We start from the raw sequence: 25,728 nt of genomic DNA on the forward strand, positions 1-25,728 counted from the left end.
CATCATTTATTTTTCAACAGGAAAATGACCCCAAACACACCTCCAGGCTGTGTAAGGGCTATTTGACCAAGGAGGAGAGTTATGGGGTGCTACGCCAGATGACCTGGCCTCCACAGTCACTAGACCTGAACCCAATTGAGATGGTTTGGGGTGAGCTGGACCGCAGAGTGAAGGCAAAAGGGCCAACAAGTGCTAAGCATCTCTGGGAACTCCTTCAAGATTGTTGGAAGACCATTTCCGGTGACTACCTCTTGAAGCTCATCAAGAGAATGCCAAGTGTGTGCAAAGCAGTCATCAAAGCAAAAGGTGGCTACTTTGAAGAACCTAGAATATAAGACATATTTTCAGTTGTTTCACACTTTTTTGTTAAGTATATAATTCCACATGTGTTAATTCATAGTTTTGATGCCTTCAGTGTGAATGTACAATTTTCATAGTCATGAAAATACAGAAAAATCTTTAAATGAGAAGGTGTGTCCAAACTTTTGGTCTGTACTGTATATATATATTATTTTCATATTGTTTATATTTTAATACAAATTAATTATGATACTTTAGTATTTCAAGAAATAAATTTGGCTCAGTTAAATAATTTTTTTAATTTTAATCAATACTTTTATGATTACGTTTTCTTATTTAGTTAGTAGGCATAGTGATTTAATTTTTCCATCCTTTCCATAAAGCCTTTAGAATAGTGGTAATGGTGACTTTGCTGCGATATAATAATAAGCACCAACCACTCTGCTTGCTGCCACATTTAATAATATAACACCATAGCATGTTTTTCACTTTTTCATAGGCACATTTGCCATTCCAACACTAAGCCTCATTGTATAGCACTTGGCCTCGCCACTAAGACTTTCCCATAAACAATGAATGTAACTCCATCAAGATTGAAAATGAATCGACCCTTCCCATACTATTCACCTTTTCATGGTCTCCTATAGTGTAGTCCACTCCAAGGTGGAATTTCCCCTCTTGACTCTAGAATGTATATTGTTCCTTATCCTTTCTCAGTACTATGTGTCAGGCTATTTAACATGTCTAAACCCTTACCTTTGCATATGTATATTTAAGTACTTGTTGTGAAAGCTAAGGCCAGTGTGGGAAAGTGCCACTACAAGACTACAAAAGAGAGCAGAGCACTTCGCAGTAACCCATGAAATCTCTAAAATTCTATTCAACAGATTCAGTCGAAACAGTACATTTTATGCACATGTAATAGCAACTTCATACAGTATTTTATGTAATAATCTGCATTGCACTGATAAATTCTGTTCTCTGTAAGAGGCTACGTGTTACTATATTTTTGGGATCCAATCTTTCTTGGAGTCCATTTACACTGGCCGATCGGCCAGCACTAATCAACTGCTGATCAGCTAATTCTTTGCTGATCGGCGGTTGTTTAATAGCCCATTTACACTGGCAGATCAGATTTCAGTCTGTAATAGATCGTTTACTGCACATAGGATACCATTGTTCTCGGCCGTGCAGGTCAGGTTTACACAGGACGATGTGCTGCTGAGAATAGTAACATAGTAAGGTAGGTTGAATAAAGACCTAGGTCCATCCAGTTCAACCTTTCTTCTGTGTAAATCAAAAGATCATTTTGCCCAACGAACAAGCGTTTTTTTGGTGATCGGCAGCCTATTTAAGCGAGGTTTACGATAATTATGCCATATAAGTGGACTTTTAGTAAAAAATATCTGATCTTTCCGTGTTTACAGCTCCTATGCATATCTACAGCATGTATCTAGATCAGGAATGCACAATCTTTATTTGTCCAAGGGCCTCATTGTCAAGTTGACGTTAAACCAACCCCAAAGGACACAATAAAGCAGGGGAAATTGTCATATAAGCCATTGATAAAAAGGGTAATACATTAATAAAAAGGGGAATTGTTAAGACATTTACAGTATGTCCATCTATTTGTAGGATGAGGGTCTTTTTTATTCATAAACCAGAACGGAAGAAGCCATGTAAACATCCTGTAGTTTCTGTGAGATACTGAAACAGACAAGTAACTCACCATCCCCATAATGCTACGATAAAGATGGCTACATACATGCATAGCCTCCTCTACCTCATCTACATGTCCCTGGAGTGCCACACAGAGGTCAGGCACCTCCATTCTGCAAATACATAAGAGGTCCCAAAGATGACCACAGAGTGCACCATTACTGCTTACTCATCTTTTTTTCGAGCTTCATGTTACTCCACTTTGACATAGAAAAAAAATTGTGAGCAAAGACCAGACGATGACAAGCACGTTTGTTACCAGATTGTGGAGGGCTGTACAAAATAGCACTGTGGGTCGTACATGGCCCCCAGGCAGCATGTTCTGGGCAGCATGTTGTGAACCCCTCATCTGGATAATTACAGGTTACAAATAAACCCTGTGTGTCCTGTAATCCTATGCCGCTTTCTCTTTTACTGTATGTGGGTACACATAAAAAACGTATTTCCAAGGTTTAAATCGATAGGCGCATTATAAAATCTGGTCGACCACCTTTTGAATAAAGTTAGTTTTATTCACCAAAATGGTGCTTTTTCCACAGCTTTTTAGCACATTCTGATTGATTTCTATGAGTGAAAACAACTCGGCAAAAATGCTTCAAAAACACGGAAAGAATTGACATACTGCAGATTTAAAAAATGCTGCAGTTCTCCAATTCAATCAGGGAAGAAAACACAAGCGTGTGCATGAGAATTTTGAAATCTCATAACTTTTGCTGGTACTGTAAAAAGCAGTTTATAATTTGTATAAAAAAATCTGCAAAAAAAACATGCAAAAAAGGAACATGTGAACATAGCCTAAAAAAAATTTGTATGCATTTTTAGCAAAATTACTAAATGGCTGCATTCAGACTTTTAAGGTAGAAAAATAATATATCGCAAAGAATGAAATGTAGGCCAGGTAACATCTTGGTTGCATGTACATTAGTATTTTTTCATGTTTTCTATTATCGATGTTAGGAGTATATGGCATCATTGAGAAGAAGGATAAAAACAGACCCAGCTGAGTCTTTTGTCGTAGATATTTAATATCAAACATTGCATGACCAAACCAAAGAATCCTGAAACGTGTCTAGGCCTAATAATGAGTCCCAAAAGTCCGGTACAAACTATTAGTCTATAATGATTACATGTTCTGTGTCTGCCATAATGACAAAGTTTACCATGTAATTAAAAGTTGGCAAATCCTGTATAGATTTAAGGGAGCCCTTAAAATAAGTTCCTCTGGTTGGACTCAAGGAACCTGAATCCGATAGTAAAACAACTGGTTAAATTGAAGGAATATAATTAGGGGCCTTTGTGAGAATATTATAGGGTACTGCAAAAAAAAGTTTTACATCACTCTTCCCAATAGATGCACTTAAAATCCTACAGGGTTGTAATCGATAAAAAAATCCCATGTTGGTGCATTGTAGGTGTCACCGGAAGAATCCAGGTTGTATATAAATCTGAATATTTAGAATATGACTGATGTTACGGCTCATGCACACAGTCGTGTTACGGCTCCAGTTTATATGGCTGCAGTAGAGGTGCATGGTGTCTCTAATGCATCTCTCATACAGATTGCTTGCTGTCTACTTTATTTTCGACTGCCACACTATACTTTGTCAGAATGATATATGTGATGGTTGCCATGACTTAAAAAAAGAAACAAAACTAACAAGATTGTTAAATTTACAGCAGCTGTAAATTGAGCTGTCAGTATGTTGTAATTTACACATGCAGACTCCTGCCCAACATCTTAAAATATTTTAAGCAGTCATGTGGCGTGAATATAAGTAGTTGGGCAAATGTTCTCATGTCAGAAGTCATATGAGTGTCACAGCAGAAAGTGAGTCTCCTCCTTTTCCTATATGCTCTTTAAATGTAAAATCCAGTATCTTTAATACATTTCTTACCTTTTTCACATATGTTCTAGTCCATTCTCAGATGGAAACCATTAGCCACTAAGGTAAGTGCTGTTGGCAGGTCTTACACTATATACCCTGCTGTGGTGAACTGGAGCCATCCATGTAAATATACAGGTGCTTCTCACAAAATCATCAAAAAGTTAATTTATTTCAGTTCTTCAATACAAAAAGTGAAACTCATATATTCTGTAGAGTCATTACAAACAGAGTGATCTATTTCAAGTGTTTATTTCTGTTAATGTTGATGATTATTGCTTACAGCCAATGAAAACACAAAAGTCATTATCTCAGTAAATTAGAATACTTGATGACAACAGCTTGAAAAATGTTTTTAAAATCCGAAATGTTGGCCTTCTGAAATGTATGCTCAGTAAATGCACTCAATACTTGGTCGGGGCTCCTTTTGCATCAATGCGACGTGACATGGAGGCGATCAGCCTGTGGCACTGCTGAGGTGTTATGGAAGCCCAGGTTGCTTTGATAAAGCAATGACTCCAGCAGCAGTCCACTCCTTGTGAATCTCCCCCAAATTTTTGAATGGCCTTTTCTTAACAATCCTTTCAAGGCTGCGGTTATCCCAGTTGCTTGTGCACCTTTTTCTACCACACTTTTTCCTTCCACTCAACTTTCCATTAATATGCTTGGATACAGCACTCTGTGAACAGCCAGCTTCTTTAGCAATGACCTTTTGTGGCTTACCCTTCTTGTGGAGTGTGTCAATGACTGCCTTCTGGACATCTGTCAAGTCAGCAGTCTTCCCCATGATTGTGGAGCCTACAGAAACAGACTAAGAGACCTTTTTAAACGCTTCGGAAGCCTTTGCAGGTGTTTTTTGTTAATTATTCTAATTTACTGAAATAATGACTTTTGTGTTTTCATTGGCTGTAAGCCATAATCATCAATATTAACAGAAATAAACACTTTAAAGAGATCACTTTGTTTGTAATGACTCTATATAATATATGAGTTTCACTTTTTGAATTGAAGAACTGAAATAAATTAACTTTTTGATGATATTCTAATTTTGTGAGAAGCACCTGTATAATATGTGACTGGCAAAAGATTTCCCTGACAAAATAAACTTTGCTAGTACTGGAAACTTCTGATCTTCATGGTAGATACGTTAATTAGCAATAAAAAAAACAATGCAACTATAGCCAACTTCTTTATTCTTGCAAAATTTACAATCGACAAATGGATGGGACTTCCTTAAAAGTTGCTACTTAGCCAGATAATGACCAAGCACTGTAAATGTATAGAACTTGTTCCTATGATTTAATCCTATTCCACTAAAAATTGCTGGAGGTTAAAGCTCTATTTCTTGCAATCTAGCAGGAACAGGTCTGGTTCCCAACTGTTAGGATAAGCTGGGGAGAAGACAGAAGCAATTTATTACCATTTCTGTCTTCTCCTTTGCCAAAACATAGTGATACTATTTTTCTGCCCATGCTTCTGTAGGACCTAGCGTTCACTTGATTGCCAGTTCTTTGCAAGCAGAGCTGCTGGTTACTAGCAAACCCAGATCTGGGGCCCAGCACAACAGAAGGATGTTTTCACCTGTAACTGGAGCTCGTATGGCTACCACAGTTACAGTGAAAAAAAAAAATCATATGGAGTCAGAGAGCATGGCTGGCTTATGGTGATATACATAAATGCATTAAATATGAACAGATTTTAAGGGTATTTTATATCTTCAATACATTGAGAAATTTAAGGTGGGTTTACATCTAACAACCGGAGGCACTAAATGATTGCCGATCAGCAATGCTGATCAACAGAGGCAGACCAAACTCCCGATGCACACTAAATTATCCGTAATAGATTGTTCAGTGCGCATAGACTGCCACTGTTCTTGGTAGCGCGAGTCCTGTTTACACAAGATGATGCGCTGCTGAGAACTATGCTCTTTTGTGCAGCACAAAAGATCATTTCACCCGATGAACAAGCGTTTTTCTTGGTCATCAGGTGATCAGCAGTCTATTTAGATTGCAAGATTATCTTGAAATAAGCATTCCTAGGAAAACTTGTTCACAATAATCTTTCATTGCACATGCACTTTTAGCCTTTGGGACATTCATATTCATATACACAATAGGAGCTCATTTACTTTTGATGCCTTTTTAGCACGGATATAAATTAAATATATCCAACACTGATTTGTTAGTTTTTTGTAACACCCTTCAGATTGTAATTTGGGAACACAGAGAGGTGGGAAATGGATCTGAACAATAGCTTGTGGAAGGGAATTCTCAGCAGGAGTCTGAGAATAACATCTTTAAACTTTGGAAAGTTACTTGAAGATCAGAGCAAACATTTGTATAGAAAAGCTCAGCAGGAACTTTGGAAAGATCAAACTTTGATATTACAATAAATGAAATCTGGTGATATACCGTCTAGGAATAGTGCACTGGACAGTACATTTTAGAATTAAAATAAAAACAGAGCTTCTCATTTCCATAGTTATTTTATTAGGTCATACCCTAAACAAGAGAAAAGTTTTAAAAATATGACTCGATAATTTTTCCAAATCTAAATCACTAGAAACTTCACAATCCAATGTCAGGTTGGAGCACAGTTTTTTTTTAATTTTATTCTAAAAATCTTCTGAAAAATAATAATTGTAAATTTGAATGTGTATTTGTGACTGCTCGTTTTCAATAAACTACTGTATAGAACTATCTTTTACATGTATTTGTTGATTTTAGAGGGTTTAATATTTGTTTTAGACTGACATGAAAAAACAATTGAGATTCAATTATATAAGTATAAGCACCAAAAAAGCAGTCACTCCTATATACCCATGCAAGAAGTCAGTTTCTAACAATCTTGCTTGCCTATGGTTGAAGCCGACCTGCTCAGTCTTTGTAAATAAGGATGAAAGGAACAGGTCTGCAAATTGTCTCTTCAGAGAGGAAGAGGACTTGAACTATAGCGCCACCTATTGGAAGTAGCAATCCTACAAGTCAATATCGACCCTTTAACGACACCTTGCAAGTCTAACAGTCTTGCTACCCTTCCTGCCTACAGGGAATGCAAGGGACATAAAGGAAGGTGGCCTAACAAGAACCTAATTTTTGGATCAATGAGTGTTGATGTGACTGGCAAACCAATTCCATACTGATCTCTAATTTGTGGCCTTCTCTTGTCTTATCATTGGAAGAAAACAGTAAAGTAGCAGCAGTTTTCATATCAACAAGGTCAAGTTGGTTAAATACAGCTTTTCATTTCTTATAAACCCGAGATGGAGAGTTTTATGGCTTATGTCAGAATTGTCACAGAACTGAGGCTATTTCCAATAGGTGGCACTAGAGTTCTAGTCCTCTTCCTCTCTGAAGAGACAATTTGCATATTTAATTTCCCAGAAGAGCATGCAAGGCATTTAAGTCTCCTAATACTTGCGTGCCAGACCTGGCATGTCACTCTCTACAAGGAGAAACCTTACCCCTTAGATCACAGAACTGAGGAAATACAAGTAGCATGAAGCTTAGAAAAAATAGACTTCACTTAGGGCAAATTTTTTTATAGTTATCCTTGCACCTGCATTTAAAGGGAACCTATCATGTTGAAAATGGAATCTGATATGCAGGCAGAATGTTGTAGAGCAGGAGGAGCTGATCAGACTGACGTACATTTTTCTGGGAAAATTTTCAGTAAACCTTACATTATATTAATTTTAATCTCTGATGTTTTAATGCATCAGTGTGCAGAGTCTATTAGGCAGTCCTATTCAGTGAATGACGGTCTTCCCTGTATGACTGTCAATCACTGGGTAGGACCGCCCACTGGACTCCAATCCAGACACAGAGTAGGGACTTCAATGAATAAAATACAATTTATACTGAATCTTTCCAGTAAACCTATATATCATTCAGCTCAGGTTCTTCTTCTTTATCCCATCCTATGCAGAGTTCTGACTGCATGGTCACAGGTTCCTTTTAATATGATGTCAAGTCATTCCCCTAACTGCACTTCTGTTAAAATTTCTTTATGTCTGGCTGTAGTCATGGGAAGATTAAATCAGTCTTACCTGGGTTTCCTGGATTAAAAAAAATGTCTGCAGCCTCTATCTGACTGCAAAGTGCCAAAACGTGACAGTGTGTAGTGTGCATACTATCAGGATTCCCTTTATTTCCAGCACGAGTGGACGATCACGTGACCTCAATCAAGGGATTTGCATGCTTGCAGTCATGTGCCTACTAGCTTCTCATCCGCTACCCTCAATGCTCTACATAGAGTGACTGCAGCAATTCCTTCTGAGCCCAGAAACCCCTTTACGAATGTGCTTTTGGCCTCTGTCATGGTGATATTGACATTTTTTCTGTGGTTTGCAGTGTGCAATTAGGCATCGCAAAAGAAATATTCCATGTATACAATTGTAATCAATGGATGACTTACGCCACTGTATACCTATATAGTGGCATTTGCTGTGGCATTCTCCCAACTCTTCTAACAGTAGGCTCAAAACCAGTCTGCTCATAGCCTAAATTTTTAAAAAAGATACAATGGATGCCAGTTTTAGTTTTTTATTGCTAGTGTTTAATTATTTTTGTTCAATGAGAAAAAAAACCTTTAAGCAAGCAGATTGATGGGCTTATGAATAATAAAGGGGAAGCAAAGGAGTTAAAAAAGTAGAGTAGTACAAGTGATTTGTGGCCAGACCTGATCTTTGTGAAATTGCCAGCCCCCAGAAAGGTGATTGCGCAATGGGTGTAGAACTAGGTGAAATCAATCTTAATTGACATAGGTTCTATGCAGGGAAATAAAAGACTGAGCTGGCAGAATGTATGGCTGGAGGCTTTTCGTGTTTACAAGACTAAACATATTCATGAGCAGCTATAACAACTCTGAAATCTACAGGCTATAAAGACATTATACTCAACAAAAAACTGTTAGGCTACACCTAAGTCCCTTTTTACCAATGAGCAATCAAAACCCTAACAAGTGATTTTTTTTAGATATTTTTATTATTCTCTATGAGGGAATAAAGTAGCTACTGCTTTAAAATATTTCATTCTTTTTTTATGTAAGAGAACAAGCACACAGTTGAACTAAGGCTCAATAGAACCTTACACCTATATAAAAGACTCCGAGCCCCTTCTGTGCCTCACAATTTATACTACAGAAGAAACATTGAGGAGCAATTTTTTTTGCCTATAAGGAAAAATATCTATATTATGGAGCTGTAAAAATGTACTATACAGCAGCACACAGAATAAATATTGCTCTATAGTCAGAGATGAAAAGATGAATGTGGGTTTTAAAGAGAGTCTGTCACCGGTTTTTGCTACCTCATCCGACAGGAGCATGATGTACCCTGATTCCAGTGATGTATCACTTACTGACCTGCATGTTGTATTTTTCATAAAATCCCTGTTTTTTCTGCTGCAGATCTAACAGTTCTGTGAATGCTGAACTCTATAACCCCGCCCACACCACTGATTGGCAACTTGCTATGTACACTGTGCATAGGCAGAAAGCTGCCAATCAGTGATGGGGCGGGGTCATGCAGAGCACATGAATATGGAAGAATACATGGCAGCAGGTTTACTAGTCATTTAGTGATAACCTTCTACTGATAAAACGTTTTTTTTTTTTTTTTTATTTCATGAAAACTACAGCAAGTAGCCCAGTAAGTGACACATCCTTGAAATCAGGGTATCTGTTCCTACATTATGTTGCTCTATGATTAGATGGCAGATTCCCTTCAAGTTATACACTGTGTAGCTTTCACTCACCAGATAATTTTATTGAATGATTGGTCAACCATCAACCTTTTTGTTCTTGATCGTGGGCACATACCCTTACACATCATGCAGGCATCCTTTGGTGGGTCATCGCATGGATAGGACTCGTGTAGACGACTGCAATAATTGGTCGAGTTTTATTCGTCATTTTGACGGGTAGCACTCATCCCCATGTTATTGTTTGGGGCAGTGCACATGTCCAATTTTTTCCAGGGACAGAGTCGGTAAGAGGAAAATAATCGCAGCATGCTGAGTTTCCTCCGATAATCGGATGACACGTGCCCATTCTTGTCTATGGGTCCTTGGAAAACAACGGACCACACTTGGATGACATCCATTTTTATGGACTGACAGAATAGTGAATTTTTTTTTTTAACCCTCCACATCTGAGAAAATCGGCTCACGCTCCGACCACGCTCCGACCACGCTCCGACCACGCTCCGACCACGCTCCGACCACACTCCGACCACACTCCGACCACACTCCGACCACACTCTGACCACACTCTGACCACACTCTGACCACACTCCGACCAGAGGGTGATTAGCATAATCAGACTGATTTTCTTGAATTAGAGAAAACCGACTGTGTGACCCCGGCCTTAAAAGAGATAATACGAGGGTAAAATACCTCCATAACATGGCATCTGAGTAACTGCCACTGATTATTTTATGGCATAATTATATATTTCTAGTATTTTGCACGCTACTATATACTACCATTGGAAAATACAATATAATTCTTAATGGAAGTGACAAATAACATTTTAATGAAGTAACACATTATTAAAATACACTGGAGCTGTTCATTACCGAGTTTCCAGTAACTATGCACTGCTATATTGTATTGCAGTACAGCTGGGAAACAGAAAGGCTTCTCTCCATCAGCAACACAATGCTCACCTTCATTCTGCGATGTGGTTTCTGTACCCTCTGGTGTTTTATCTGGCATCTCTGCTGAGACCTGGTTGGCAATACCTGCAGGACACAAAGAATGGAAAGGATTCTCACACAGAGCCAAGACATTCCAGTCAAAGGACACCTTTGCACAGTGCTAGGGCTAATGTTTCAGGATAGGTTTCCATTAATTTTTCTCTTTTTTGTCTTGCATCTTTACAAACTGAAAGGATCTGTCCCAGTCATTTAGGATGTGTATAGGCATGGCCATCAGAAAAAGAAGAGAACTGCTCAATAATTGCACTAAATTGGTAGTGGTTCATACATCTATTAAATACAGTCATGCTTTCAACTCTTCCCATAAAATGGTATACTTGCTACCGATTCTTGCTGTGCTTTTTTATGGTCTTGTCCTGCTCTATAATGCCCACTGTATTTCATCTTCATCGTGACAGTTTGGATGAACTGACAATTGACAATAGGATGAGCTGTTCAGAATGAATGCTGACATTATAAAATAGAGGCTTACTGTATGTTGGGTTCACATATTTTTAATAAAGCGTGACCGCTATTTCAATTTTGATTTTAAAAAAATCAAGAGTACACATAAAAAAGCAACTTTGTATTATGTATTATTGGAGAAATCTGCTTTTTTTCTCCTTCTGGATTGATCGTTCACTCTTAATTCAAGTTTAAAATCTATATTAAGTGAAGAAGGACTTTCACATCACTGAGTGAGGAAATAACATTTGGTGCTTGTAAAATTCTATGGAGATGAGGAAGGAGCTACAGCCAGACACAGATTCCACTGCAGGCTTTCCTGAGATGACCATTAAAGTTCATCATAGAACATTATGAGCCACAACTATCACCTATCTCAGTAATGGGAAAGCCTGTATTCACTGAAGACAGTTTTTACCCAAGAATTGCTAAAAATGTATCAATACAGTAGGACAAATGAGCAGATTTCTTTGCTGAGTTTTTTATGTTCATGCGTACTATCGAGTTATGGAAAAAAAATATGAAAATGACAGTTATTCTGTAGGTAATTAATTTTTTTCATGGGATTCAAATGGATGATAAAATGACAGAAGTTTGGTTAGTTCAATCAGAATCAGATTTTTTCTTAGTACATCATGAACTGTATCTAGAATTGGTGTGCATCGAATACTCGGGAGCAGCAGAAATAAAATAACAGCAAAAACTGTCCACTTTTGACCTGGTGGCAGGTCCTCTTTAGGGAGACCAGATATTATTATTATTATTATTATTTATTATTATAGCGCCATTTATTCCATGGCGCTTTACATGTAATAGGGATATACATAGCAAAAACATTTACATAATCTTAACAAAACAAGTCAGCGACTGGTACAGGAGGAGCGAGGACCCTGCCCGCGAGGGCTCACAGTCTACAAGGGATGGTTGAGGATACAGTAGGTGAGGGTAGAGGAGATCATGCAGTAATGTGGTGGAGCGGTGGTTGCTGCAGGTTGTAAGCTTGTCGGAAGAGGTAGGTCTTCATATTTCTTTTGAAGGCTTCCATGGTAGGCGAGAGTCTGATGTGTTGGGGTACAGAGTTCCAGAGTAGGGGCGATGCACGGGAGAAATCTTGTATGCGATTGTGGGAAGAGGAGATAAGAGGGGAGTAGAGAAGGAGATCTTGTGAGGATCTGAGGTTGCGTGCAGGTAAGTACCGGGAGACTAGGTCACAGATGTATGGAGGAGACAGGTTGTGGATGGCTTTGTATGCCGTGGTTAGAGTTTTGAACTGGATTCTCTGGGCAATGGGAAGCCAGTGAAGGGATTGACAGAGGGGGGAGGCTGGGGAATAGCGGGGGGACAGGTGGATTAGTCAAGCAGCAGAGTTTAGGATAGATTGGAGGGGCGCAACAGTGTTGAAAGGGAGGCCACAGAGCAGGAGGTTGCAGTAGTTGAGGCGGGAGATGATGAGGGCATGCACTAGTGTTTTTGCAGAGTCTTTGCTGAGGAATGCACTGATCCGGGAGATATTTTTGAGTTGGAGTCGGCAGGAAGTGGAAAGGGCTTGGATATGTGGTTTGAAGGAGAGATCAGAGTACAGGGTTACCCCAAGGCAGCGAGCTTGTGGGACTGGGGAGAGTGAACAGCCATTGACATTGATGGATAAGTCAGATGGGGGATATGAATGAGAGGGTGGAAAGATGATGAACTCTGTTTTATCCATGTTGAGTTTAGAAATCTGGCAGAGAAGAAGGATGAGATGGCGGACAGACATTGTGGGATTTTGGTTAGTAGGGAGGAGATATCGGGTCCAGAGAGGTAGATCTGTGTGTCATCAGCATAGAGGTGATACTGAAAGCCGTGAGACTCTATGAGCTGTCCCAGGCCAAAGGTGTAGATGGAGAAGAGCAGAGGTCCTAGAACTGAACCTTGGGGGACACCGACAGATAGGGGGCGAGATGAGGAGGTGGTGCGTGAGTGGGAGACGCTGAATGTCAGATATGTATGATCTTAAGTATATCTTATTGCCATTACTTCATGGGTAAAAAAGGTATGTAAATTAGATCTCCTATCGAAGATTGTCACCCAGAATTTGTGCATACGGTCTCAGGCCTCATTCACACGTCTTGCATTAGTTTTCGTTTGCCAAAGCCAGGAATGGAACTTACTGAGAAAACTATAATTGAAAGATTGATACCTGTTCTGTGTCTTAGAGACACTCCTGGTTTTGGCATACAAATACTGATGAAATACTGATGCATAAATACTGACATGTGAATGAGGCCTTAGTTTGTATTAAAGTTGATATTGTTCATTTGTTGCTTGAACTGCGATAATTGCAAATCTCACCAACGAAGTAATGTCATGCATCAAGTTAATTTAATTTTCTACACTTTCTGCAGCTGTCATCCTGGAATTTCTCAGCACAGTTTTATGTCCATAAAATTATTGCTGTGTAAATATATCTCCTCATGTGTGTGTAAGAAACTTGATAGCTTCTTGATAAAGCCATGAAATATTAGTGCTCAGTTATGTAGAGTGAGAAATATGTAGTTCACATTATTAGGGATTGTATACAAGCATTAATGCTGCTTGGAGTAGGGTCTGTTTGCATGAACCCATCGGTGGCATTAAATGATAGGTAAGCATTTGCTGATCGGCGGTCATTTTTCACAGCGATAGACAGCGATAAACGATGCACACCAAACAATTTGCAATAGATGTTCCTGTGCGCAAAGGCTGACATTGTTCTCGGCAGGACGATGCACCGTCAAGAACAAAAATCAAAAGATCATTTCACCGGATGAACAAGCGTTTCGCTCTTTCGTCGGGTTATTGGCAGCCCGTTTACACTAAAAGATTATCTTAAGCATGCTCATTTCACAATAATCTTTAAAGCGCGCCTGTCAGCAGGATTGTGCTCAGTAAACCACATTCACTGTCAGGCGGGCGCGATTACACTGAGTAAAATGAAATCCGTGCCGTGGTTCTTTTTTAATCTTTATTTTCATTCCTGAGATAATGATATGCTCGTGTTTCGAGGCGGCCTTTGGGGAGGGGCTGTATCTGGTGCTCTCATTATGTATTCCTATGTCTACCTTCTGGCAGGTCACTGTGCCTTCAGTGACATGCCTCCTATTTTAAGTGCTGCATGTGTAATTGAGGACAAATCAAGAAATTTGCCAGCAGCAAAATGGCTCAACACCCGCGTATGAGCAGTAGCATCTCTTGTTTGCCGAGAGATGCTACTGCGCATGCGCAGCAGGAGATGCCATATTGCCATATTGAGCATATCATCTCAGGAATGAAAATAAAGATTAAAAAAGAACCACACCACATATTTCATCAACAAAGGTATCATTTTACTCAGTGTAATGGCGCCCGCCTGACAGTGTATGTGGTTTACTGAGCACAATCCTGCTCACAGTTGCGCTTTAAGTGTAACTGCAGTGTGATATATTGGAACTAATGGAACAATTATTTGATAAGGACTAGAAATTGTAGAATCAATTTACCTGAAAACCAAGGAGAACACTGGAGTCTTAGATTACTTCAAAGTTAAGACCATTTTTATTCAGTACAAATATTAAAAAAAACAACATTTACCATGAATTACAGACAATACAAAAAAGTGTATGACAAACACAAAGATTAGACTGAAAGCAGCCAATGGTGTCTCTATTACATATGATTAAATCCATAGAATGGTCAGGGCTGGGACAGGGGGTAGTGAATCAATGTGGCCCATATGCTTAGAACAGGGGTAATCACAAAACTCTTCCATGTGGAACAAATTACACACATACGGGTAATGATATTAACAGAGGTGGATCATAGTTATAGTCCTATACAGCGTAAATACCCATGTGTCTTAAACGAGAATACCTTACCATCCTATCACAAGAACCCAGCACATACCGATAGTGAAAACGAGCACCAAAGGAGCAGCCAACACAAGAAAGAAGACCCCCACAGTCCCCTACGCGCGTTTCACTGTCATGATAACCGCTTCATCATGCAGGATGTATAGAAAGCACCTTCCAGGACCTTATAGCTCCAGGTAACTGGTCATATGGGATGATATCAAAGGCGCATGTGCGCTCAATCGCCAGTGTCAGCAGGATTCCCCAAAGGCGTCACAGGCCGTACAACATGCGCGGGAGCTGGGAAGCGTCACCATAGCTCCCGATCATGCGCACAGCACTCAAAGTCACCACCAGGAACACCAACGCTGAGCGAAGGTCGGACACATGTGCACTTCATTACCAGGGCTATGCAAAAGAACATTAGCTCAAATTTGGCTCCTATATTATACCAAGCACAAAAGAAAACAACATATTACAAGTGCTTCTCACTAAATTAGAATATTATCAAAAGGTAAATTTATTTCAGTTCTTCAATGCAAAAAGTTATATTATATAGAGTCATTACAAACAGAGTGATCTATTTCAAGTGTTTATTTCTGTTAATGTTAATGATTATGGCTTACAGCCAATGAAAACACAAAAGTCATTATCTCAATAAATTATAATAAATAACAAAAAACACCTGCAAAGGCTTCCGATGCATTTAAAAAGGTCCCTTAGTCTGTTTCAATAGGCTCCAAAATCATGGGGAAGACTGCTGACTTGACAGATGTCCAGAAGTCAGTCATTGACACACTCCACAAGGAGGGTGAGCCACAAAAGGTCATTGCTAAAGAAGCTGGCTGTTCACAGAGTGCTGTATCCAAGCATATTAATGGAAAGTTGAGTGGAAGGAAAAAGTGTGGTAGAAAAAGGTGCGCAAACAACCGGGATAACCGCAACCTTGAAAGGATTGTTAAGAAAAGGCCATTCAAAAATTTTGGGGAGATTCACAAAGAGTGGACTGCTGCTGGAGTCATTGCTTCAAGAACCACCACACACAGACGTATCCAGGACATGGGCTACAAGTGTCGCATTCCTTGTGTGAAGCCACTCATGGCCAATAGACAATGCCAGAAGAGTCTTACCTGGGCCAAGGACAAAAAGACCTGGACTGTTGCTCAGTGGTCCAAGGTGTTGTTTTCAGATGAAAGTAAATTTAGCATTTCATTTGGAAATCAAGGTCCCAGAGTCTGGAGGAAGAGTAGAGAGGCCACAATCCAAGCTGCTTGAGGTCTAGTGTGAAGTTTCCACAATCAGTGATGGTTTGGGGAGCCATGTCATCTGCTGGTGTAGGTCCACTGTGTTTTATCAAGACCAAAGTCAGCTCAGCCGTCTACCAGGAAATTTTAGAGCACTTCATGCTTCCCTCTGCCGACAAGCTTTTTGGAGATGGAAATTTCATTCTCCAGCAGGACTTGGCACCTGTCCACACTGCCAAAAGTACCAATACCTGCTTTACAAACAACAGTATCACTGTGCTTGATTGGCCAGCAAACTCACCTGACCTTAACCCCATAGAGAATCTGTGGGATATTGTCGAGAGGAAGATGAGAGACACCAGACCCAACAATGCAGACGAGCTGAAGGCTGCTATCAAAGCAACCTGGGCTTCCATAACACCTCAGCAGTGCCACAGGCTGATCGCCTCCATGCCACACCACATTGATGCAGTAATTGATGCAAAAGGAGCCCCGACCAAGTTTTGAGTGCATTTACTGAACATACATTTCAGTAGGCCAACATTTTGGATTTTAAAAACATTTTTCAAGCTGTTGTTATAAAGTATTCTAATTTACTGAGATAATGACTTTCGTGTTTTCAGAACAGAAATAAACACTTGAAATAGATCACTCTGTTTGTAATGCCGCTATATAATATATGAGTTTCACTTTTTGTATTGAAGAACCAAAATAAATTAACTTTTTGATATTCTAATTTAGTGAGAAGCACATCACATGTATATATAGAGGAGAGCCAAATGTAAAAATGGCCTATAAGGAGTTCCTCTGGTGACATGGGTTTTCACAGGTAGATAATTCTTTCTTTGTTTGACTGTTGTCACATGAGCGCCAGAATCTCCCCTATGCCCACGGTAATGCATATTAGCTCCAATTCAGATACCCCGGAAAGATAGGTCACTATCAGATGAAAGAGAACATAAAAAATTATAAGTAAATAAAAAACACAATGCATATATATAATGTATAAAGATCATATAAAAAGAGAAGGGGGGAGGGAAAACTGGTAAAAGAACAAGGGAAGGTGGTGAGTGCTTACAAAAAAGGTGCAAAACTAACCGTCTCATTGAGGCCATACGGTACCATAGAACCCAACAAGGTAATCGAACGAGTTTCCTTCTAAGCAAGCATTTTCTGAAGGTTACCCCCTCTAATGCCCACGTGCATCACATCAGTGCCCCTCATGTCCAGTGTCTTGGCATTACAGTTATAGAACTGTCTAAAATGCCGTGGCAGTGTTTGGAGAGTTGAGATATCCGTCACAGTCTTGGCTGAGCCAATATCACAGACATGCTCTCTAGTCCTGATTCTCAACTCCCTAGACCCTGGGGAACCCACACGTGGCATAATATACCACATGAGTGGTGCCACAGGATATAAAGTGGTTTACACTAAACTGACATGTACCATCAACTGATCTGAAGGTGGTAGTTCAAGCAATATTGGCAAAGGCCACACAGGGGCCGCAAGGAAAACATCCCTGAAGGGGGCGCAGAGAGAGCGTATTTACTCTGCATAGGACTATAACTATGATCCACCCCCACCCCTGTTAATATCATTACCCGTATGTGTGTCCTTTGTTCCACATGTTTTATATATATGGGCGATGTTGATTCACTACCCCCCTGTCCCAGCCCTGACCATTCTATGGATTTAATCACATGTAATAGGGACACCATTGGTTGCTTTCAGCTTGATTTTTGTGTTTGTCATACACTTTATTGTATTGTCCGTAATTTGTGGTATATGTTGCTTTTTTAATATTTGTACTGAATAAAAATGGTCTTAACTTTGAAGTAATGTAAGACTCCAGTGTTCTCCTTGGTTTTCATATATGTATATGGAGTTACTTCGAGGGTCTTCCGGGACATTGAGCCCTTCTTGACTCTCTTAATATGTTTTTTTGTTTGGTAATCAATTTACCTGGTCTGATCAAAATCATTCAAGCTTTTAGGTCATTCCGTGGCTAAGGTCATTTAGATCATGTCAGAACCAACCATATTTTTGATTTTAAAGCACTACTCCAGCATTTTTTTATTGCAGTACTGTAGTGGTATCACTACTGTAAGTTCCCTGCGCCAAGAAATATACCGTATTTTTTGGATTATAAGACACACTTTTTTCCTCTAAATTTGGGAGCAAAATGTGGGTACATCTTATAATCCGAAATGAGCTTACCGGGGAGCGGCAGCGGCAGTGGAGCGAGGTCACTCACAGGAGGCAGGCTCAATGTTTCAGGAGGCAGGAGCAGAGTGATGCTGCGGTGCCTGGGATCTCAGAAGGTTTCAGCGCCAGTGAGTGGAGTCTATTTTCACTATGATATCCCTATCGTGGGCTTTGGAAAAAAATGGCCACTGGAGGCAGCGCATGCGCAGATGTAGATCTCGGGAGACAAGCTACCGTTAAAAGGGAATATAAGACACACCCCCATTTTATTTAAAAAGATGTTCCCCCCCCCTCAAAATTTGGTGTGCATCTTATAATCTGAAAAATACGGTACTTACCAACCCCTGTCTTCACCTGTTATCCGCCTGTTCCTGTCGGTCTTCTGAAGTTTATGACCTGCCGGATCTCTCCAGTGTTTGCTAGGCGAGCCGAAAGTCACTTTTCAATATAAGTCTATGAGAGCCAAACTGAAACTGAGAGCTTGTGACCATTACCTCTGATTTCCGGTCAGTCAGAAGCTGCGGTCACAAGATTACAAAGCAGGGACCGGAAGATGGCTGCTGGTACGTATATTGCTATGGGCAGGGAATTTGGATTAGTATTAGTATCTAGTGGTGAAATAAAAAAAAATGCTGGAGTGGTGCTTTAAGGGAGTTAGAAACAACCAATGTTTCTATGCCTTTTAGGCCATATTGACATCTGGACCCTGTTTCCTATGAGCCAGCTGCTCTTCCGCTTTCTGTAGGACTGTTTCCCAGAGGTGCCAAAGTAGTGGACTGCATTCTGGAAGGGATTGTCCTAGATATCCTTTCAATATACTGAATATTTGAATCTTGATGCCCATTGTTTATGCCCAGTAAAAATTAACTTTGTAACTGTTTGCTTATTAAAGGGTTTTTCCCAGGTTTAATTTCTTTATCTCCACAGTTTTGCTCTAAAAATGAGAAAATCAGGCTCAGGCTGGATTTATTCATGTGTCATGGTCTGATTATAGACCATGATGCATACCCAACACATTGCCACATCACCACATACCCATTATGGAAGGTCCAGAATGTTCCCCTGATAAGCCCATTGTATAGGATGCACCACCATCTTATCGGGCTAGGCATATACCATTGGCTAAAAGGTGACAAAGTTTTCTTTATGGCAAAGCTTTCTATACCATTGACTGCAAATAGCTACTGAATTTATCAGACATTGCTACTCCATAAGGGTTTATCATTTATGACATGGGAAATTATGCTATACAACACTGCTAATGATGTCCTCAATGAATTTGGCACACCTTACTCCAATGGACCTTTCAGCAAGACTGAAGCACAAAACGCCAATATTAAAGAATCGGAGCCAAAGTGTTGATTATTGCCCTTTGGGGCCACAATAATGTTCAGCGTACCCAGTGCTTTCAGCAGTTATTTTTAGGGTAACTCTGCTGATATACTCCCTTTAAGACCAAAACACTTCAGCAGAGATTTATTACAATCCCAGTTTCCTGTGTTTGCTAAATACTACTAAAATTGTGTAGTTCTTATTGTGTTTTAGCCAATAATTTGTCAAGTTTTATATTTCATACTGACCTTTTCAAAGTCCCCTTTGCTACATTACAAGGTCAATACACAGTGAAATCACTGTTCAATTAAATATTCTCCTCCTCAGCAGATAATTTTCTCTTCACTGAGAACACCGGCTGTCTTGTCCTTTTAGACAAATAAGATACTCTTTGCTCACGAACGTTCCTTGAAACAATGCCTGTCCATTTCATTTTTTTTTTTTACATTAAAAATACACAACCCAAATTTCATCTGAATAGCAAAGCCATGGAAAAAACAGTCAAATGATTCCACTTGCTTCAATATAAGGACTACGGTAGTAGGTGAAGACGTTTATCTCATGTCTGCTAAAATGCTCATGAAAGTCATCCAATCGGAAAAATGGGGCTTCAGATTCCTCACCTTTCGCTCACCCAAAGAATGAGATTGTGTCAGCCATCAACAAATAGTACAAACACTAGTACCCATCACCTCACCCAGTGACCTCAGTACCAGTGGCATAACTTGAAGCCTGTGGGCCCCAATGCAAAAGCATCAACGGGGCCCCCAATTATTGCAAATCCTTAATAGTAATGTTTTTTTTTCATATGGGCCAAATCGACCTTTTGGGCCCCCAAGGCTTCAGGGCTCGGATGCGATTGCAACCTCTGCACCTATTATAGTTATGTCCAGGCTTGGACTGGCCCACGGGAGAATAGGAGAATCCTCTGGTGGGCCCCTGTGCAAGAGTGCGCCACTAACCTCTTATATGAGCAGTACTTGGCACTATATACTTGATTCACTATGTACAGACAAAGGCAACATCTTATTCATTTAACAAACTACCCAGCTCATTGTAATATAAATTTATGATTGAGGATAATGTTACGTTTGCATGAAGCTGAAAAGTGGGGCCCTGGAGTTGGTTACTGGGGGGCCCTTGGTACTCCAGTCTGACACTGGTTATGTCCCTGCTCAGTATTAAGCAGCCATATGACACTTTTAATTCAATGGGTCTAGTGCTCCTTTGTGACACGGGGTCAGCCAAAACTTTTGCCAAAATTATGGTAGCCTCAGAATATCTTCACTAGGAGAAAAGTTGCACAGCAATTGCAAGCAGTACAACATTACCATAATACTTTCAATGCTACAAGTTATCTGCAATTTTCTTTTCTTTTTGGAAACATGTAGTTCATGTTTGATATACCCAAATTTGCAAGCCACACTGGGTTTCTGTGTAGTACTAGCCAAAATGATTACGGTATTTATTAAATTTTATTGGACTATTACATCTTAATGGAAACATGGCTTAGGATCTGTTCACTCTAGCATCATGGCTTCCTTTTATGCTGGTGCAATGTCATTTATGAAAAATCTGTTTTTTAATGGATCCCAATAAATTCTAACAAGTGCCGTTGATTTTTATGGGTCTTTTTAGCTTCCTTTGGGTGTTCTTGTGTTTTTGATAAGAACAGCCAGGGGCGGAACTACCGCCCGTGCAGCCGGTTCATTGAACGGGGGCCCCGAGGGAGAGGGGGCCCCTCCAGCCTCCAGCAGAGCCGCCATCAGGGCATGACTGCCCTGACTCCAGTATGGGGCCCGGCCGGTAGGGGTCCCCTCGGAGCCCCCCCTCTTGTGCGTCTCTCTCCTCATGGGGCCCCCGGCCCCATGCTAAGCGCCGGGTCCGGGACATCTCAGCGCTGCGCTGCTCTGCTGCGGCAGCGCCTTTATGATTCCCCTGACTTCCGGTCATGTGACCGCGCCGTCACATGACCGGAAGTCAGGAGAACCTGGTGTCAGCGATTTGGACGAGCGCCAGGATTCTGCAGGGATCGCATGGGGGTAAGTATAACAAGTTTTATTTATTTTTTTAAATACAATTAACTAGGAGTGGGGATAAATGGGAGATGCACATGGGGGGGGGAGGGGAATGGGAGATGCACATGGGGGGGAATGGGAGATGCACATCGGGGGGGGAAATGGGAGATGCACATGGGGGGGGAAATGGGGGATGCACATGGGGGGGGAATGGGAGATGCACATGGGGGGGAATGGGGGATGCACATGGGGGGGAAATGGGAGATGCACATGGGGGGGGATGGGGGATGCACATGGGGGGGGAATGGGGGATGCACATGGGGGGGAATGGGGGATGCACATGGGGTGGAATGGGGGATGCACATGGGGGGGGATGGGGGATGCACATGGGGGGGAATGGGGGATGCACATGGGGGGGAATGGGGGATGCACATGGGGGGAATGGGAGATGCACATGGGGCGGGAATGGGGGATGCACATGGGGCGGGAATGGGGGATGCACATGGGGGGAATGGGGGATGCACATGGGGGGAATGGGAGATGCACATGGGGGGAATGGGAGATGCACATGGGGGGAATGGGAGATGCACATGGGGGGAATGGGGGATGCACATGGGGGGGAATGGGAGATGCACATGGGGGGAATGGGAGATGCACATGGGGGGGAGGGGGATGAGAGAGGTGCACATGGGGGGGAATGGAAGATGCACATGGGGGAGGGGGATGAGAGAGGTGCACATGTGGGGGAGGGGGATGAGAGAGGTTCACATGTGGGGGAGGGGGATGAGAGAGGTGCACATGTGGGGGGGGGGGATGAGAGCTGCACATGGGGTGGGATGAGAGAGGGGCACATGTGGGGGAGGGGGATGAGAGATGTGCACATGGGGGGGATGAGAGCTGCACATGGGGGAATTGGGAGAAAATGAGCTGCACATGGGGGAATTGGGAGTAGGGGGATAATGAGCTGCACATAATGAATGTGGGGTGGGGGAGAGTAAATGATGATGGGGTGGGGAGAGCACGGACATGATATAATGAATTGGGGCAGGGGGTGCATGTAAATAATGAATGCGGGGAGCAGGAAATATAGAGTAGGGGGCGTTGCGGATGCAGGAGTGTAACTGGTAACAAATTGGTGGAAAGAGTAGAGGTTCTAATTAAATTATATATTAAGTGCCTATTTACAGTTAATGGGGGCACCGTGGTGGATTACAATTTATATTTGGAATGGTGGGTTGCATAATAACTATATATTAATGGTGGGTGCACGTCTGTATTCAGCTGCGTAATGTAGAAGTTGGGGAATGTGCTCTAGATAACTGTGTTATTTTATGCAGAGACGAGTCCTGGCTGGAAGACGTGATGGCGGTCTGTGCTGGATGAAGGAGAAAAGCGTAGCTGAAGGACTTCACCTAGAGACGTCACCAGTGAGTCAGTGTATTACATGTACACTTACACTATATACTATGTACCGGGCTCCTGTGTATAATGTCACTGGTGATCACTGTATTACCTGCACACTGACACTATATACAGAGCTCCTGTGTATAATGTCACTGGTGATCACTGAATTACCTGTACACTGACACTATATACAGAGCTCCTGTGTATAATGTCACTGGTGATTACTAGATTACCTGGACACTTAAATTATACATACCATGTATAGACCTCCCGTGTATAATGACACTTATGGTAATATTAGCAATGTGGTGGTAATATTAGTAATGTGGTGGTAATATGTGGTCTGGTCATGGTGTGGCAGTTTTTCTTCCTTCTGTGTGGTATTATTCGGTCACTATGTTGTGGTAATATGTGGTCTGGTCATGGTGTGGCGGTATTTCCTGTATGTGGTATTATTGGTCATTTAAAAAAAAAATGTATATGATACATTCCCTTAAAGAAAACGAAATAAAAATATATCTAAAAAGAGTATTGGATATTTTAAGAAAATTTTAATAGGTTAGAGTAGGGCCCGGCCAGAAGAGTCTACCTTATCGTGGTGGCGGCTTTAAAAATCTTTTGGCCAAAACAAAAGCTGCTGGCTATGTATGTGGCGCCGTCACATGGCCGAACGTCAGGAGAACCTGGTGGCAGCGACGTGGACGAGCGCCAGGATTCTGCAGGGATCGCATGGGGGTAAGTATAACAAGTTTTATTTTTTTTTAAATACAATTAATTAACTAGGAGTGGGGGGAATCAGAGATGCACGGGGGGGATGAGATGCACATGGGGGGATGAGAGATGCACATGGGGGGATGAGAGATGCACATGGGGGGGATGAGAGATGCACATGGGGGGGATGAAAGATGCACATGGGGGGATGAGAGATGCACATGGGGGGGTGAGAGATGCACATGGGGGGGTGAGAGATGCACATGGGGGGGATGAGAGATGCACATGGGGGGGATGAGAGATGCACATGGGGGGGTGAGAGATGCACATGGGGGGGTGAGAGATGCACATGGGGGGGTGAGAGATGCACATGGGGGGGTTATGTTTACATAACTTTGTTGCCTTATGAAGGGCAGGGGGGGGCCCCAAAAATTTCTTGCACAGGGGCCCACTACAGTCTGTGTCCGCCCCTGAGAACAGCACTACAAAATCAGTTATTTAAATCATTGATAATACATAAAACCTGGATAGAAAACAATTATGCCAATGTGAACAACGAAAACTGAGAAAATTATCCCACAGACTATTATCAATGAGAAAAAAGATTGAATAATAACATGTAGAGTAACTTGCTAATTCTTCCGCTGCTCTAGCCTTGCTACTTTGATAGTTCCCTCTGGTCTTTCACTTGTCTTGCAGCGATGGAATTCTGGCTGCCCCTACAAGACCGCTGCATTCAATCACTGGCCTCAGCGATCTCAGCGGACTGTTTTCAATTATAGCCAGCAGAACTGTGATTGCATAACCATATGCTGTAAAAAATGCATAATTTAGGTTTACATATCTATGCGGAAAGCTGATAAATGGCATTAAAAAGATAAACCCTTAAAGCTCAAAATGTATTATAGAGATCAGCTTTCCTATGTTTTTTTTCTGCTAGGGATTTCTATCTCTTTCCGTTGGCACCACTTTCATTGTGTACATTGCTTGTCTTTATGTGTTTAGCTGTTAATGACAAAGCGCTTTGTTCTTTGTTAGCTCTATGTAAGAATAAAAAGCGTATTATTGTTTCCGTCATAAAACCAAACAACGTTATATTTCAGTAAACATTTATTTTGCGGATGGGATCAGAAAACGAGTAAATGATTGTATTCATCAAGTACGTGCACAGCAAACTATGAGACACGAAGCTTTACCTTTACTTAGAGAGTACAAAAACATAACAATATACAGAATACAGTCATTACCAAGCCCTATGATATCATGTAATTACTAAACTTGTCCAGCAGCATTTTTAGGAATTCTTCCAAAAAACAAGAACAGTTAATTGTTCAGAACTTATTGATGAGAACCTCACAACATTGTGTAATAGTGATAACAATACTACTGTGCATTGTGTATTGTGTGCGGAGAGTATACATTCCTTATATAGTAGCCAAGCTGGAAAAAAAAGGAAAATGTATGTCTACAACTAAAAGTTATGTTAGGATACACCTACCATATTTATAACCTAATTCTTTTAATACTGTTGTATTTATATTGAAGAGATATTTTGGTCAACATAAATGTTCACCTATCCACTGGAGACTTGATATCTTCATGTGGGCCCTACTACTGAGACTCCCACCAACCATCAGTGTTCCCCATTTTTCCCTGATTTTCTCAGTGTTACACCCAGACATGCTGGTCATGCATTCACTCAGTCAATCCATAGTCATTGAAGATACTAAGATAGCTGAGCACAACACTGGGCTGGCTATCTTCAGTACCATAGACATAGAATAGAGTGGTAGGATGCATGCACAAGACAGCCTCTCTTTTTCAATTCCTCCTGGCCATGGCCTAGATGGAAGAACTGGGGACACTGTTAGTGGTCTTGTGGGGAGAATAGGCAACAATGGT

At 41.0% G+C, this 25,728-nt stretch overlaps 1 protein-coding gene across 4 annotated transcripts in view; it reads right to left on the reverse strand.

The window, feature by feature from the left end:
* Nucleotides 1–25,728, reverse strand: part of PLEKHG1 (pleckstrin homology and RhoGEF domain containing G1) — a 276,017-nt gene that overhangs the window by 182,710 nt on the left and 67,579 nt on the right. For 2 of the 4 annotated variants that reach the window (XM_073672674.1, XM_073672677.1), the window contains exon 2: nt 10,573–10,647. The exons of the other annotated variants lie outside the window; for them this stretch is intronic. In XM_073672674.1, coding sequence (XP_073528775.1) covers nt 10,573–10,621 — 49 coding nt within the window. In that variant the 5' untranslated portion in view covers nt 10,622–10,647. The remainder of the gene's footprint in view (nt 1–10,572; nt 10,648–25,728) is intronic. 4 annotated transcript variants of the gene reach the window in all.

Source organism: Phyllobates terribilis, unplaced genomic scaffold (genome assembly GCF_046119375.1).
Source record: "Phyllobates terribilis strain yellow unplaced genomic scaffold, ASM4611937v1 Scaffold_3__8_contigs__length_932513732, whole genome shotgun sequence".
Taxonomy (NCBI): Eukaryota; Metazoa; Chordata; class Amphibia; order Anura; family Dendrobatidae; genus Phyllobates; species Phyllobates terribilis.